Raw genomic sequence first — 18,076 nt, 5'->3', positions numbered from 1 at the left:
TTTTGGAGGCTGCAGGGACCTCTGCAGTGAAGATTCCCTTCCAAATAGAGAGTTCGACTCTATTTAAACTAGCTGGGTCCCAATTACTACAAATAAGAAAGGGATTCTCCTAAAGTCGCCACATTTTTTCAATTTATGTTGTTCATTTCTATTAGGCTGGGACCAATTACCATATTTCACATAATTATAACTTCAAATAGTACAAATTTGAATACATGTGCCTTCTTCGGGGGTTCATTATTTTCACTAATTGAGACTTTTATTAACTTACTAGTAAAAATCATTTACAAATTAGAGGAGCAATATTTATACTAAGAACTGGGGTGAAGCCAATGATTGCAGAAGAGCATGAAGTTGCCAAAGATGCTATTAGGCAGGCCATAAAGGAATTTGAGGGAATTAAGGATAGCTAAATAACTTACCCAGAAAATCAGACAACTGGGAACCCTGGAATGTGGCTGAAAAGTCAAGCCAAAATGTAATCAACAACATGAAAAAAGTAGAAGGCTAACGAGTAGTCGAAAGCTTGATACAACTGCTTTGTCAGAGGGCTAACCACTGAGACTTGAAACTTTCACATTATAAAACAATTGAGGCAGAGAGTATAGGGGAGAATATCTCCAAGTGATAACAAAGAGTAAGAGGGGGAAAATGTTCTAACAATAATAGCTAACATTTCCATAGCACCTACTATGTGCCAGGCACTGTGCTAAGCACTTTACAAATAATGGTTCATTGAAATATCACAACTCTTGAGAAGTAGATAAGGAAACTGAGGCAAGCAGAGATTAAATGACTTGACCATATATAGCTAGTAAGTGTCTAAGGTCACATTTGAACTCATCTTTCTAACTTCAGGCCGGGCACTGGAGCAACTATAAAATGAGGGCATTGGCTAAAATAATTTCTAATAGTCTCTGCCAACTTTTAAAGAACTTTCCATGATTCTTCATCATGGAAACTTCAAATATCATGAAAGCTATCAAATGCATATATATGTGTGTGTGTGTGCGTGTGTGTGTGTGTGTGTGCGTGTGTGTGTGTGTGTGTGTGTGTGTGTGCATATATATATGTATATATATATGCACACACACACACAGTATTTATACTCCAAGAAAATACTTCAATATCCTAATAATATAAATATAGTCATTTCTATTCCTAAGAAAGTACAGTTATTATTTCATCAAAAACATTTTGTAATGATTGCAATTTAAATGCAAAGTATTATTTCTTCCAAACTGCTCTTTCCAAACAGAGTTCAGAAATACTAGTTTGAGGATTGTACTAAATGAGGAATCAGATTAAAGCACTTAGTCATGACAGAAGCGTTAATGAATGCTTCAGAATTGTCTGTGGCTGACTTCAGAGCTACAAGGCTATTAGAGAGAAGTAGAATTTGCATTAGCCTTCTACAACTCCTCCTGAATCAAAGGGTCAAGAGGAATTACTCAGAGAGCGTTTTAGCAGAGGCACTCCCACTGAATGAGGGCACTCAGGTGGGAAGAAAAAAAAAATGCTCATCAGAAAAACACTTTATATTTAATGTTTATGCTGTGATAAGTGCTTCAAGATGCATAATTCACAGTGCTAACAGAAATAGAAGACCAGGCATATGGGATCAAATGTGTATCCTCTCAAATCCTCACTACCAGTCAGTCATCTCAAAGATTTTCTTATTCATATCAAGCAGAAGGTCCTTTATGAAGTGAAAAATGTCTCAATTTTTACCACGCTCAGAACAAATGCCTACATAGCATGATTTTGGCTTTCAAACATAGGGAAATTAGTTTTCTGGGTTTTTTTTCCTTTGTTTTAAAATAAGCTCTCACCTCTAGTTATTAAAACATCACATGGCTACATGGCAGGCTGCTTTTTCAGGGCTCTGGAATGTAAGGGGAAAGGAAACAAGTATTTTTAAGTACCTATCATGTACCTAGGTACTGTGCTAAGCACTTTACAGAGGGATATTATCTCATTTGATCCTTATAACAACCCAAAAAGATAGATGCTATTACTATCCCCATTGTACATTTGGGAAACTGAGGAAGACAGGTTAAGTGACTGTCTCAGGGCCACACAACTAATAAAAGTCTGAGGCCGGACTTGAACTCAAATCTTCTTAATTCTAGGCATAGCATTCCATCCACTGCACCATTTAGCTGCCTTGTGAGAAGGTGGCCAGGGAAACGCTTCAGATGATATAGATCTGTTTCTGATGCTTAATTCAATGGAAAATATCAAATGATGTCCCATCTTCAGTATTTTCCCACTCCAAGTCATTTTACACACTGCCACCCAACTCTAAATGTGCAAGCAAACCCTTGCTGGATGTATTGTAGATCAGTGGTATCAAATCCAATAGAAATAAAGAGGCCACTAAACTGTACGTAAGAATCCCAGTGATTTAGAAAACTACATATTAACATTATCTGTGTTCTATTTTATCATTCTTCATTTTAACTATTTCCCAGTTACATATTTATTTGCTTTCACAGGTGCATGTAGTCACGTTTGACACTGCTATTGTAGAAGGTAAAATACTCAGATGAAATTCGGATCACACAGCCTCTGGATTCCCTTCCAACTCTGAAATTCTGTATTTGTGCAGATTCCCTAAGACTGATTTCATCATGTTCCTGCTCAAGAATCTTCAATGGCTCCTGAAATTCTGCAGGCTAAATTCTAAATTTTCCAATTTTATTTCTTACTCTTCTAACACAAACCCTCTATTCCAGTCAGGTGAATCTCACTATCTCCTGATGGCAGTACGGCACTCGTTGGCTGGTATTCAATCTGCCTCCAGAGATACTCACTCTTATAAATCCACCCACAAACATTTGTTGTCAGGCACTGAGCTAAGAATTAGAGATACAAAGAAAATCAAAAAATAACCCCTTCAAGGAGCTCACAATTTAATGAGGAAACGACATACAAACAAATATGCACAAATAAGCTAAGTGCAGGAGAACCAGAAATGGGGTGGGAGGCACTAGACTTAAGAAGGACTGGGAAAGGCTTCCTGCAGAGGGGAGATTTAGCTAAACTTGAAGGAAGCCAGTAGGCAGAGAGGAGGAAAGAGCTGGGGACAGCCAGTGAAAATGCCTGGAATCGAGAGATGAAATGTCTTGTTTGAAAACAGTGAGGACAGTGTCTCTGAATCTTAGAATACAAGGGCATAGGGAAGAATGTAAGTTTTAAGAAGGCTGAAAAGATGGGAGGGAAGGATTGATATTTGATACAGGATGTTTACAGAGCTGTAGGGGCACACAGTTCAAACCTGCACTTCAGGAAAAACATTTTGGCTGCTCAGTAAAGGATGAACTGGAGGGGGAAGATACTTGTGGCAGGGTGGCCTCCATGTCAGAAAAGTCAAAGGGCACATCCAAGAGATGCTACAAGTGTGAAAATGATAGGTCTCAGCCACAAATTGGATGGGGACAGACAGGAGAGGAAGGGACAGTGAGGGATAGTGGGAAGTCAAAGATAAACCTGAGTTGTGGGTCTGTGGGGTTGGGAAGATAGTTGTGCTATTGACAATAATAGGGAAGTGTGGAAATGGAAAGGATTTGAGGGGAAACAATGGGTTCTGTTTTGGACGTAGAGTTTACAATGTCTAGAAGATCAGTATCCAGTTCTGGATGTCTAACAGCTAGCTGGAGATGAGTCAGCAGACTGATATTGAGGTCAGTGGAATGATTAGTGTTGAACAAGTAGATCTGAGAAGCATTATCATAGAGACAATAATTGAATCTATGGGACCTGATGAGATCCCCAGTGAAGTAGTGCAGAGGGCCTAGGACAAAGCCTGGGGGACACCCATGCTTTGGGGGCAGGACCTGCATGAACATCTAGCAAAAGAGACTGAAATCTGTGTTCAGCAAGGTAGCAGAAGGACAAGGAGAGTACAGTGTTCTGGAGTCCTAGAGAGAAGGTATCAAAAAGGAGAGAATTACTGGCAGTGTCACAGGTTGCAGAGAGGTCAAGAAGGGTAAGAACAGAGCTAAAACCCTTAGATGTGGCAAGTAAGAGGTCACTAGTAAGTTTGGAAAGAGCCCTTAGCCTTGGGCCCATGAACTTTTATAAATATTTTGAAAGCGCTACTTTAACATAATACTGCTTCTCTTTGTCTCTGCCTCAGTTTCCTCATCTGCAAGATAGGGGTAATGATAGATAGCACCTTCATCCCAGGAATAAAATGAGATATTTTATGTAACCCTTAAGTGCTATAAAAATTCTATTATTAATATTATCATCATTATTCCATACATTTAAAAACATTGTTCTGTGAAGAAGTCCACAGGATGTGAGCAGCTAGGTGGTACAGTACATAGCCAGGCCTAGGGTCGAGAAGACATGAATTCAAATCTGACCTCAGACACTGACTAGCTGTATGACTGACTAAGTCACTTGACCCTATTTGCCTCAGTTTCCTCATCAACTTTAGGACAAATTAAGGAGCGTATAAGGAAGAGGCCATATGTGATATATTTGGTAGTGAAGGACTGGTAGGAAAGGAAGAGAATTAGTATCTGCAAAGAAATAACTGCATTCAAATTGAGGACATGTTTTATTTTTCTAGTTTGTAGTGACTATTATGTCACTGTAGCATATTCTCTTATTTTACATATTCATTTGCTAAGCTATGAAAGGATTTTTAATGTCTTAATGCTCTATAGATAGCACAAAGAAAAATAAAAAGTGGATTTATAAATAATTACAAAAATTCTATGCTTTAAGCCATCTAACTATCCAGATCTTTGGGCCAAATGATTTTTGACCAAATATATAATCTTCCTATGATGTCCAGCAAGAGAAAAAGATGAGCTCAGTAAACTTACCATAATCCACATTATATTTTGGAATTCAAGCCAGAGTCTCCATTTGGCACCTCAGCAAAACACCTGAACTCTATTTAAACATGGCTAATGTAAATTTCTTATGATGAAGCTCATACATTTTATATGAGATGATGAAATGTAACTGCAGTAGCTTTGGCAGTAAATATATGTTTACCTTATATTATATATTAAGTTCCTTGTGTCAGTACTTGTGTTTGTGAGGTTTATAAAGAAAACTAAAAAAGAGTAACTGGGTCAGAACTTACCAATGTTATTTGATTACTTTTTAATAATAGGGTGTAAGATTGCTCCTATTTTTCACTCCTTCAGATACATAGAAAACCAACACCCTCTTAAAGGGCAGAAATTCAAAAATATCAGATTCTGCATTTGCCTGGGGAAATCTATATTAAACCCTTTTTTCTTCAAATCACATCAGCAATTCTACTTCCTTCTACCTTCCATTTGCCTAAATTTGGGTTTCCCCTCCTTGTTTTCCTTCATTCCCTCACCCCTTTCCAATTTCTTCTCTTATTTAATAAGTTACCTTTTTCTTCTCCCCACCCTCTAAACACTTTCTTTCTATTTCAATACTGCTCGCTATTTTTTCTAAATGATACCATTATGATTTTCTTTTAATTTCACATCACAATCAATTTGCATTTATCATCCCTTAGGTGCTATAAGTTTTGTATAAGAAAGAGATATAGTGTGTGCTAAAAATAGAATTGAGTTTTCATCCCAGTTTTTCCACCAATTAAAGGTGTGACTTCAGGCAATAGGTTTAACCTTCTTGGGTCTATTTCCACGTCTATGAATTAAAAAAAGGAAAATTATTTGGATAATCTTTATGGTCCTTTCCAGTATTTTTTTTTAATGAATAAGGAATGAAGTTTTAATGACTCACTTATACTGAATAGGGTTAAGGTCCAGGGCAGAGGAACCTAGGGAAAGCCCATGCTATACAATATTCTGTATTTGTCTTTCCATTCTCTCTCTTCATAATTATCTTCATAATATGATAATTGAAACCATGGGAGTTAGTGATATCACTAAATGATATAAAATAGAGTGAAAAGAGAAGATTTTGCTAGGGACAGAATGTAAAGGAATACCAACATACATTGAGCATGATGGGGATGAAGATACAGCAAAGGCCAGATTTGAACTCAGGCATCCCTATACACTACAGCTCTGAGCTAGACTCCAACAAGTACAATAATGCATGGATTTACCAACTATGTTTCATCTCTTATGGACAATAGCTGTCACTTAATCAAAGAAATTTAGAACTGGAAGAAATCTTGGACCAACATTGATTCCATTGTAAGAAATTTTTCTTGAACCTTGTTGACTGATGGCCATCACACCATCACTTGAAAAGAAGCTTTCCATGTCAGCCTATTGCATTGATAGGCAGTACTAACTTCTATGAAGAATTGTATAGTATTTTAAAACATGGCTGAATTCAATTACAAAAAATATGACTACAACTGAAGGAGAAGAGAAATAATACTTTAAGATATCCATTGGTCAGTTCTATCCTCTGAACTTACAAAGAATGATTCTAATACTTCTACCAGTTGTTGTTATTCAGTCATTTTTTTCAGTTTCGTAGAGCACACATACTGAAGAGGTTAGCTATTTCCTTCTCCAGCTCATTTTACAGATGAGGAAAATGGGGTAAACAGGGTTAAGTGATTTGCCCTGAGTCACATAGTTAGCAAGTGTATGGAGACCAGATTTGAACTCATAAAGATGAGTTTTCCTGTCTCTAGAGCCAATACTCTATCTACTGTGCCACAGAGTTGCCCTCTACCATTTGACAATCCTTCATATATCTGATGATAGCCTCAACATATTCCCTAAGATTCTGTTCTCTATTGTGTAAGGTGCAAAGAGTCATAGGCATGCCTTCTCTACCTTCAAGTTACTGAGACAAATGTCGGCTAAGATAGAACCAAGGACAGAGAAAGCTTTGTATTACATAAGAAGAGAATCCTAATACCCATTTATTAATCAACGTTGATTGAGTGTGTTTGTTCAACAAGTTATGAACCAACTTAACTACAAAATTATTTCGTGCCTTGCCTAAAGCAGGTTCAAAGGCTTAAAAATGCAGCAAGCACTCAAAGATTAAAAACTGCAATTAAAAACCACTTTCCTAAATCAACCATTAAAAGAATCAATTAAAAGGATTATGGTTTTAAATGACACTCAACTTCTCCTGGACAATCAGCATAGCCAGGAAAGAATTCTTCAGAGAGCAGCAAATGACAGGCAAGATGAAAACTCTAAAGTCAAGTACTCCTGTGTACCCGTCAGGTAGCAAGGAAACGAAATAGGCTGCCTGTCCTCTTCAATGACCATACCAACATGAACAAAATAAGAGTTATTCCTACTATAATGATAAATGAGCAACAGATCGCCATCTGTAACAGTAAGCACCCCAACATGCACAGGGCAGGGAGCTGCTATCACAGGTTCTTGGATCTACTTCTCTAAAAAGGAAGGCAGTTTTTGAGGGGTTAACATTCACTTTGATCAAGCACATGTATCATTCAGTTAGTTCAGGGGAAAAAGTCAGCACCCTGAACTTCAGACAAGAGAAATCAAAAGTCAACAGACATGCTTCCAAATGTCTGACCATTAACGTACATACATCTTTACCAGAGAGGGCAGCACCAACATCTGGGTTTTCAAAGCTGGGGGGCTGATTAGTGGCTTCCCAGACTCTCATCTGTCACATTGACCTTCTTCCAAACACTAAGCCAGGAAACTACTCCTCAGAATCTTCATACCCTTTTTAGAGCCAGAGGGTGTCACATCCCTTGAGAACCAATGCTTCATTAACAAAAGCCCCACATTCATTTGTGGGGTCTTCCCACAAATCTTCCCTGGACAAGCAATGGGTGGGAAAGATCCTCCTTAATCACATTATTCAGAAGCATTAGGTAGTACAGTGGATAGAGCATCAGTGCAGTAGTCAGGAGGACCTGAGTTCAAATCTAACCTCAGACACTTAACACTCACTAGCTGTGTGACCTTGGGCAAGTCACTTAACCCCAATTGCCTCATCCTGGGTCATCTCTAGTCATCCTGATGAATATCTGTTCACTGGATTCAGATAGATCTGGAAGAGAAGTAAGGTTGATGACCTGCACAGCCCTCCCTCATTCAAAAACAAAGTCAAGTACACGTCATGTCATTATTTCTCTGATGGCATGGTCTTCTTTGGCAGTGAAGAACAAACACCCAAACACAATTCAGAGGCATTATATTTCTTGGTATAAACAAAAACAGCAAAAGATCCTACTTTATTTGCCTTCACACCATCCTTTCCAAGAGATTATTTATTTATATGATATATAATATGCAATATATTATGCAATATTATATACAGTATAACAATATACATTATAATATATTGTGTATATATTATAACTTAAACGATTATTAATAAAAGATTGACTTTATCAAAAAACTCACTGAAATAATTGATCACTACTTGCATTGGCAACCAAATGGAATAGCTTGCTGTTATTATGCAATATATTCTGAGTGACTGAACTGCATCATTAACTTGAAGCTACCAAAAAATAAAACTTTAGTTCTAGATGAGTGGCCTCTAATTTGCCCACAAAACTTTATAAACAATGTAAAATGCAGGATGAAATTCAATTCCTCTGCCATAACTGGAAACAAAAAAGAAGGCTATTACTGTGGATGCTAAATATCATTCTCCTCAAATTAAGGAATGATTGGAAGAGGTCGGTTTAAAAAACACATTTTTTAAGTTTCTTGATTGGTCATTTATTAATTTAAGAGTTCTTAATTTAGAAAGTCCATATTATATCGGGAGACACTGATACAATCAGGACCACATGGTAAAGGTTCTCTCTAGCAAGGATTTCCAGAGAAAACTTTGTTTACTTCAAAGGGATAATTCTGCTTTTTATCTTTTCAAACAAAGCTTATGAGGTTATGAAAGAGGTTATTAAGTAACCATTGCCTATGGGTTTAGTGAATGTTAAATAAAACCAACTGTCTTTTAAATATACAACATTTATGCCAACTACTGAAATTATTGTCAGGCATGACAGACACAAGAAAATCCATTAATATAAACATTGGACAGCTGCAGAGGTTTCAAACATACATATATACAATTAATACTTCAGTTCTTATTAAACACATATTCTGTATTAAAACTCCACTGGGGTCATGAAAGGAATATAAAGAAAATATGACACTATCCTTACCCTTAAGTGGGTTCTAATCTCTTAAGAAGATAAGAATAAAAGAATTTTTAAAAATACAATAGCTATCTGGGAAAGAATACAACTAAATAGTCAAATTATGCAGTTTGAATGATAAATGTGATGAGAAATGAGAAAAGATCTGGTCTCCTAGCTGGTCTGGGTACACAACATTCCATCTCCACTCTCTGTGCCTATATGTACACAGATCTGGGTATCTGGCAAAAAAAAATAAAACAAAACACTGCCTCCTTATCTTTGCCTCAGAGAATTATTCCCTTCCTTTCAGGGAGAAGAGAGACCAATCCACTGTTAAATGGATTTCTTCTGTACAGCTGATATAATCACCAAAAAGGAAGGGGATGAGAGCAAAGATAACAAAGTCTTGAGATCTTCCACAAAGAATAATGGGCTTTTATGTTAATCTTTTATAAGATGTGCAGAAGTTCTTCTTGATGGAATTAGAGAGCAACTAGTTCTAGGCTGGCCAAGTCTCAATCATACCCTTGTGGTCCTTTAAAAAACAGGACAGACTTTAAGGGGTCAGTCAACTGAAGCATGGGAATAGTAATGTTCACAGTAAAGAAAAGGCATAGTGGGGATGGAGCTAAGATGGTGGAGAAAAGGCAGGGATTGACTGAGCTCTCTCCAAAACTTCTCTAAACAACTTTAAGTAATACCTCAAAGCAAATTCTGGAGGGGCAGAAGCCACAAAAGAATAGGGTAAAACAATTTTCCAGACCAAGACAACTTAGAAGGTTAACAGGAAAGGTCTGTGGTATCCAAGTTAGAGTAGAGCAAAGTCCAGTATAGTTCATGACCCAATAAAGCAGCAGTAGTGGGCCTTAGGAGCAACTGAATTAGTGATGTTAGTGCTGGTTTCCAGATTTCTTAGTCCACAGTTGATAATGGGGTCAGACAACTGGTCAGAAGGGCAAGGATGACCACTGGCACAACAGATTGCAGCTACAGAGTAAATGGGATACTGTTCATGGTTCCAGGACAAAAAAAGAATGCTTGTGGTCACTCATAGGCCAGGTGAGTAGTAAACACACATCTCCATAGATCACTCCACCTTAGAAGATGCAAAAACTGACAGATCCCCAGAATTACCTCTGAAAACCACAGCACAAAAACCCTGAACCTTAAGGCACTACCCCTCCATTTCTGAAGCAGAGATCCACTCTAGCAAAGAGTTAAAAGTAAAAAAAAAAAAAAAATAGGCTTGAAAATGAGCAAACAGCAGAAAAAGATCATGACTATGGAAGATTACAATGGTGACCAGGAAAATCAAAACGCAAACTCAAAAAAATGACAATAACACCAAAATTGCTACATTTAAGGCCTAAAAGAAAAATGTGAATTTGTCTCAGGTCATGGAAGAGCTCAGAAATCAAGTAAGAAAGGTAGAAGAAAAAATGGGAAGGGAAATGAGAGAGATGCGAGAAGTCATGAAAAAAAGTCAATAGCTTGGTAAAGGAAGTGCAAAAAAAAAAAAAACCAGTGAAAAAAATAACACCTTAAGAAATGGAATAAATCAAATAGTAAAAGAGGCACAAAAATCCAAGAAAGAGAGAAATGCCTTGAAAAGCAGAACTGACACATCTAAAAGTTCCCTGAAGAGAGCTTTTTCAAAAATAGAATTGGCCAGATGAAAAAGGAGGTACAATATCTCACTAAAGAAAATAATTCCCTAAAAATTGAATTGGGTAAGTGGAAACTAATGACTTTATGAGACACCAAGAAAAAGAAAACAAAATCAAAACAATGACAAAATAAAAGAAAATACTAAAAATCTCATTAGAAAAAGAACTGACTCAGAAAATAGATCAAGGAGAAATAATTTAAGAATTATTGAACTACTGAAATCCATGATTGAGAGAGAGAGCCTAAGCATCATCTTTCAAGAAAGCATCTATTTTTACCTTATCTTGATAAATTGTGTGGGATATTGATCTATGCCCAATTTCTGCCATATTGTATTCCAGTTTTCCCAACTATTTGTGCCAAATAATAAATGCTTTTCTTAAAATCCCATCTTTACAGTTATCAAATAAGAAGTTATTATGTTTCCTTCCTGATGTAAATTGTATGTGTACTCTAACTGAAATACCTTTGTAGTTCTTAGCCAGTTCCAGATAGCTTTGATAATTACTTTATATCACCTTATGTTTTTCTTTCATTATTTCCTTTGATATTCTTGAATTTTGTTTTTCCAAATGAATTTTGTTATTATTTTTTTCCAATTCAGTCAAGTATTTTTGGTAATGACATTGGATATATAAATTTGTTTGGGAAAAATTGTCATTTTTATTATATTGACCCTGCCTACTCATGAATGATTACTATCTCTCCAATTATTTAAATTGGATTTTATTTGTATAAAAAGTTCTTTTTATAATTTTGTTTATATTGTTCCTGAGTTTGTTTTGGTAAGTGTATTCCCAAGTATTTTATATATCTAGAGTTATTTTAAATGAGGTATTTTTTTTGTTACTACTTCTTCTTGAAGAGTTTTGTTGTGATATATAAGAATGCTGACTTATTAGCATTTACTTTACATTCTACTACTTTGCTAAAAGTATTAATTGTTTCAACAAACTTTCTAGTTGAGTCTTTGGGATTTTCTAAGAATATCAACATATCACTTGCAAAAAGAGATTTTTATCACCTCATTCCCTATTCTGATTCCTTCCATTTATTTTTCTTCTTTTATTGCTATTATTAGGATTTCCAGCACAATGTTGAATAATATTAATAATAATATTAGAATTCATTATTTGGTAAAAATTGTTGGAAAACAGTGTGGCAGAAACTGACCATGGATCAGTATTTCATACGATTTGCCAATATGAGATCAAAATGGATACATGACCGAGATATAGAGAGAGATTTTATAAGAAAATTAGAATAACATGGAACATATTACTTATCAGACCTATGGATAAGTGAGCAGTTTATGAATATACAAGAGACAGAAAGAAAACTTAGATTTAAAGTTGAACACTTTGAAACTTTTTGTACAAATAAAACAAATATATCCAAGATTAGAAGTATTATAAATATCAAAAATAACTATAAGGGACATAGGAAGAAAGAACTTATAAATAGAAGTATATACAGAATAATTATATATACATATATATATATATATATATATATATATATATCAATTTGTGTCTAATAGTAGCCATCTCTAGGGCAGAGGTGGAAGAGAGGGAAGAAAAAAAGAAATTTACATGACAATTTTGTTATATATTTAAAAGGAATAGCAAGTTGTGCATAGTAGATTTACCATTTCATGTACAATCATCTTTTTTTATTACAGTATGTTATGAAAACGCTTGTTTTATTCAATAAATTAAAAATAAAATGAAAACAAAAAAAGAAATTCTCAAGAATACAAACTAAAACAAGTTTGAGATATTACCTCACACCTCTCAGGTTGGCTAATATGACAGAGAAGGAAAATGATAAATATTGGAGAGGATGTAGGAAAGTTGAGACAACAATGCACTGTTTGTGGAATTATGAACTGATCCAACCATTCTGGAGAGCAATTTGGAACTGTGCGTACCCTTTGATCCAGGATTAGCACTACTAGGTCTATATCCCAAAGAAATCATAAAAAAGGGGGAGAGGAACTTTATGTACAAAAATATTTATAGCAGCTCTTTTTGTGCTGGCAAATAATTGGACATTGAGGGGATGCTCACCAACTGGGGATGGTTGAACAAGCTGTTATGTGAATGTAATAGAATACTGTAGTGTTATAAGAAATAATGAGCAGACAGATTTCAGAAAGATCTGTAAAGACTTATATGAACTGACAAAAAGTGACTGGAGCTGAATCGGAGGACATTATACGCAGTAACAGCAGTATTGCACAGTGATCAGCTATGAATGACTTAATTCTTCTTAGCAATATAATGATCCAAAATAATTCCAAAGACTCATGGTGGAAAATGCTATACACATTCAGAAATGGATTCTGAGTGCAGATTTAAGATTTAAGCACACCATTTTCACTTTTTTTTTCTTTTCTGTTTTTTCCTTTGGTCTATTTCTTCTTTCACATGATTAATATGGAAATATATTGTACATGATTGCATATAGCATAACAAATTGTTTACCGTTTTAGGGAAGGGGAGGACTAAAATCAAGGAAAAAATTTGGAACCTGAATTAAAAAAAAATATTATCTTTACCATTTTCAAAAAAAAAAAGAAAGAAAGAAATTACCAAGGAAAACTGCACTGATATTCTAGAACCAGAAAGTAAAATAGCAGTTGAAAGAATTCACTGATAACCTCCTAAAAGAGGTCTTAGTATGAAAACTCCTAGGAATATTATAGTCAAATTTCAGAGCTCACAGATGAAGGAGAAAAGATTACAAGCAGCAAAAAAAGAAATAATTCAAATATTGTGCAGTCACAGTGAGGATAACACAACATTTAACAGTTTCTACATTAAATGATCAGAGGGCTTGGAATGTGACATTCCACAGGGCAAAGGAGCTAGGATGATGACCAAGAATCACCTACCCAGCAAAACTGGAAAAATCTTTCAGAGAAAAAATGAATATTCAATGAAAAAGAGAGTTTTCAAGCATTCTTGATGAAAAGATCAGAGGTGAAAAGAAAATCTGACTTTCAAATATAAGACTTACAAGAGACATAAAAGGTAAACAGGAAAGAAAAATCATAAAGGATTCAATAAGGTTAAACTGTTTGTATACTTTCATATAACTACAGATAGCTTTGATTACTTCTTCTGAAACTGCTTGTTCATATCATTTAGCCATTTATCAATTGAGGAATAGTTTTTATTCCTATAAATTTGACTCAGTTCTCTACATATTTGAGAAATTACACCTTTATCAGAGAAACTTGCTGGAAATTTTATTTTCACAGTTATTATCACTAACCGTATTTCCTTCCAAAATGGGAGGGAAAAATGATAGCTGTAACTCCTGCAAACTTCCTCATTATTAGGGCAGTTTCAAGGAGTATACATTAGAGCATACACGGTATGAGTTGAACTTGATGGGATGATTAAAAATATGAAATTAAGTGGTGAAAAAGAGGAATGTGCTGGAGAAGGAAGAAGGGAGAGATAGAATGGGGTAAACTATCTGACATAAATGAGGCACAAGAGCACTTTTACAGTGGAGGGGAAGATGGGGAAATGGAGGGAAGCATGGGAACCTCACTCTCACCAGAATTGGCTCAAAGAGGAAATAATAGGAGGGGTAGGGGATAAGAAAAAGGTTGAAGAGGCTGATAGAAGGAATGATAGGTTGGGGTAGGTAAAAGTTAGAAGCAAAATACTTGTGAAGATGGACAACCTGAAAAAAGACAGAGTAGGATAAACTGGGGGAAATAGGATAGAGGGAAAATATTTTAACTATGGAAAAATTTGCAGCAAGTTTGTCTAATATATAGAGAACTGAATCAAATTTATGGGACTAAAAGTCATTCTGTAATTTATAAATGGCCAAAGGATATAGGCAGTTTCAGATGAAATAATCAAGGCTAATTCTTGTCATGTAAAAAAAAATTCTCTAGATTCATTGACTAGAGAAATGAAAATTAAAACAACTCTGAGGTGTCACCATACACATATCAGACTAGCTAATATGACATAAAAGGAAAATTACAAGTGTTGGAGAGGATGTAGGAAAATTATAACACTAATGCACTATTGGTGAAGTTGTATACTAATTCAACCATTCTGGAGAGCAATTTAGAACTATACCCAAAGGACTATAAAACCATATATACCCTTTGACCAAGCAATACCACTACTAGTTCCATATCCCAAAGATACTTTTTTGAAAAAGGAAAAGGTCCTGAACATACAAACATTTTATAGCAGTTCCTTTAGTATTGGCAAAGAATTGGTTACTGAGATGTCTGTCATTTGGGGAATGACTCAATAAGTTGTATATAATTGTGATGGAATACTGTTGTGCTATAAGAAACGATGAGCAGGATGCTCTTAAAAAATAAAAAGACTTGTACTAACTGATGCAAAGTGAAATGAGCAGAACCAGAACATTATACACAGTAACACCAGTATTGTACAATTATGAATTGTGAATGGCTTTGCTATTCTCAACAATACAATGATCCAAGACAATTCTGAAGGACTCAAGATGAAAAATACAATCCATCTCCTGAGAAAGAAATGATAGTCTGAATGCAGATCAAAGCACACTTTTTCTTTACTTTCTTTATTTTTCTTGGGGATTTTTCTCTGTATTTTCCTTTATAACATAACTAACATGGAAATATGTTTTGCATGATTGCACATGTATAACCTAGATCAAATTACTTGCCTTCTCAGTGGCAGGGGACAGGGGAGACAGGAGAGAAAGGCAGAGAATTTGGAATTCAAAAATTTTTTTAAAAATGAATGTTAAAACTTATTTTTACATATATTTGGGGGAAAATAAAATATTAAATTTTAAAAAAAGGCATGAACATCTTCCTTGCTGCTTCACCCTAGAGACTATGGGATCTTTTCATTTGACTTGCAGTAGAAATTTGAGGTTGAATTTTGGTTGGTTGAATTAGGGTTGAATTTTGCCCAGGTAGAATGATACCTAAGATTCTTGGAGATGATTTCAATTTTATCTTTATAAGATAGATCCATGTGTCTAGGGCTAGCCAGGAGATAAATTAGCCCCTGTGATGGTGCTCAAAGCAAGTAACTACTTGTCTCAGTATGTTGTGTTTAATGAAAACACCGCCAAAATCCATCAGGTATTACTGAGTTACGTTCAGTGGTTGGTGTTCTTCATTCTCTAAGAGGACTAAAATGACATCACTATGCTGGAGTCAAGGTACAGTGTGTCTGACTGTGGTTGATTATACCTGTAGGAGCTCATGAGGTTCTACCACAGGTTGAGCACAAATAGTCCACATGAATATTTGGAGTCAAGATAGCTAAATTTATGCATCATGGTTTCTTTTGAGCTACTGCAATTCTGCTTGACTCATATAGCACACCGCCTTCTTTGATGTGGACACATCATGCTGAATGGTTCTTTGCCAGTGTCTCCCATGTCACACAATCTGTTTCAGCATTTTTCAGAGAGAATTTGAGTGTTCTTGTATCACTTTGACTTTCATGTGAACATTTGCCTGATGTGAGTTCCCTGTAAAATAGTCTTTTAGGCAAATATATGTGCAGCATCTAAACAATGTAACCAGCCCATGGGAGCTGTTTTCTGTGCAGTAGAACTAGAGTGCTTGACAGTTTGAGAAAGGACTTTGGGGTCCAGTACCTTATCCTGCCAGGTGACCTTTAGAATCTTTGCATTTAGACACTTCAAGCGGAAGCAATATAGTTTCCTAGCATTGCTCTGATAGACTGTCCAAGTTTCACAGGCATACAATGAAGTCCCCTCTCTAGAACTTCAGCTTGGCAGGTAGTCTAATATCTCTTCTCTCCCTTTTCTTCAGAGCCTCCTAAACACTTACTAACTCTGGCAATGCCTGAGTGAACCCCATCATCTTACACGTACATCTCTAGAAAGCATAATCTCAAGGTAAGTGAACTTATGCACAGCATTCGATATTTTTCCATTTGCTATAACCTACAGTTCCACATATGGATAGAGTGGTGCTAGCTGATGGAGAACCTCTCTTTTCTTGACATTGATCATCAGGCCAAAATTAACACAAGCAGCAGAGAATCAGTCCATACTTTGTTGTATCTCAGCCTCAGTGACTGCATTGAGTGCACAATCAACTATGAACAAAAAATATGTACCAACCCTCCCTCCACTTTAGTCTTGACTTGCAGCCATTTTGGGTTAAATAATTTTAACTATAGATACAACAATAGCATATATTATACTGTTTTCTGATTATGTCTCAAATCTGTCTCAGTAAACTTAGTAGAATATAAAAGCACAAATTTAAACAAAACCAGTTTTTATGATTATTAAGTATACTTGTAAAATCTGTATTTGTATGTCCCAAATAAAAAATTGTAACTTTAATTAATAATACCTTATATTTACATAAAGCATTAGTTTTGAAAGGACTCACGTTCACGTAGTTTCATTCAATATTCATAATCATTCGCTAGGATAGCCAAGACAACTGTCATGATCTCCATTTAATAGATGAGAAAATTGAGAAAGTGACTTGTAAAATCATACAGCTACTTTGTTAAGGAACCACAACTAAAACTGATGCCATCTGGCTCCCAAAACAGAGATGATTAGAGAGAGAAGTCTTAGTTTTCATTCAACTGATTTTCTCTGCTACATGACATAAGTAATTGACTAAACAAATGTACGTGTATATATGGGATACAATGACAGGCCAATATTTGAAAAGAAACTAGAGCTCATGTTTAGCAAAATATAAAGACAGACAAGTATCTTTATGACATTGTTAGATGAACGTATGTGTATATAAGCATACACATATTTATGTGTATATATGCATGTGTACTTATTTACATTTGTATATAAGTGTATATATGTAATAAGCTCACCTTTATCACAGTTGTTCCATATCTTGCATCTGGTATTCTCATAATTTGTATTCATCCAACTAAGTAGGGTCCTTTCAGGTTTAGAGTATACATTACTAGACAAAAAGTTTGGGTTGATCTTTGGAGTATTCTCAATGTTTGTGGTAGGCATGTTACTGCTACTCAATGGTACTATCCGAGAAAGAACAAGCACCTGAGATTATGAGAGAAAAAATACAATTTTCACAAAATTTGTACATGGTGACAAGATGGAAAAAAATATTTGAAAAGAAGCTGAGTAACTATGGGGTTTATTTATTCATAAGGAGAGGAAACAATCATTGTGGCATAGATAAATGTGCCTTCTCTGAAGACAAGTGGAGGAACTTGACAGACTCAGAGTCATACAGTCTGAAAGTTGGAAGTGATCTTAGAGCAATCTAGTCCATCTCCTGTCTAAAGAATAACACAATATGTACAATAT

General features: G+C 35.5%; 1 protein-coding gene across 3 annotated transcripts in view; it reads right to left on the bottom strand.

Annotated features, from left to right (window-relative positions):
- Positions 1-18,076, bottom strand: part of CFAP47 (cilia and flagella associated protein 47) — a 917,896-nt gene that overhangs the window by 641,822 nt on the left and 257,998 nt on the right. For all 3 annotated transcript variants that reach the window (XM_072615192.1, XM_072615194.1, XM_072615193.1), the window contains exon 33: positions 17,614-17,806. In XM_072615192.1, the coding sequence (XP_072471293.1) occupies positions 17,614-17,806 (193 nt within the window). The remainder of the gene's footprint in view (positions 1-17,613; positions 17,807-18,076) is intronic.

This window comes from Notamacropus eugenii, chromosome 5, assembly GCF_028372415.1.
Source record: "Notamacropus eugenii isolate mMacEug1 chromosome 5, mMacEug1.pri_v2, whole genome shotgun sequence".
Lineage (NCBI taxonomy): Eukaryota > Metazoa > Chordata > Mammalia > Diprotodontia > Macropodidae > Notamacropus > Notamacropus eugenii.
Note: the sequence above shows the minus strand (reverse complement) of the source record. Positions and strands in the feature narration are given on the sequence as shown.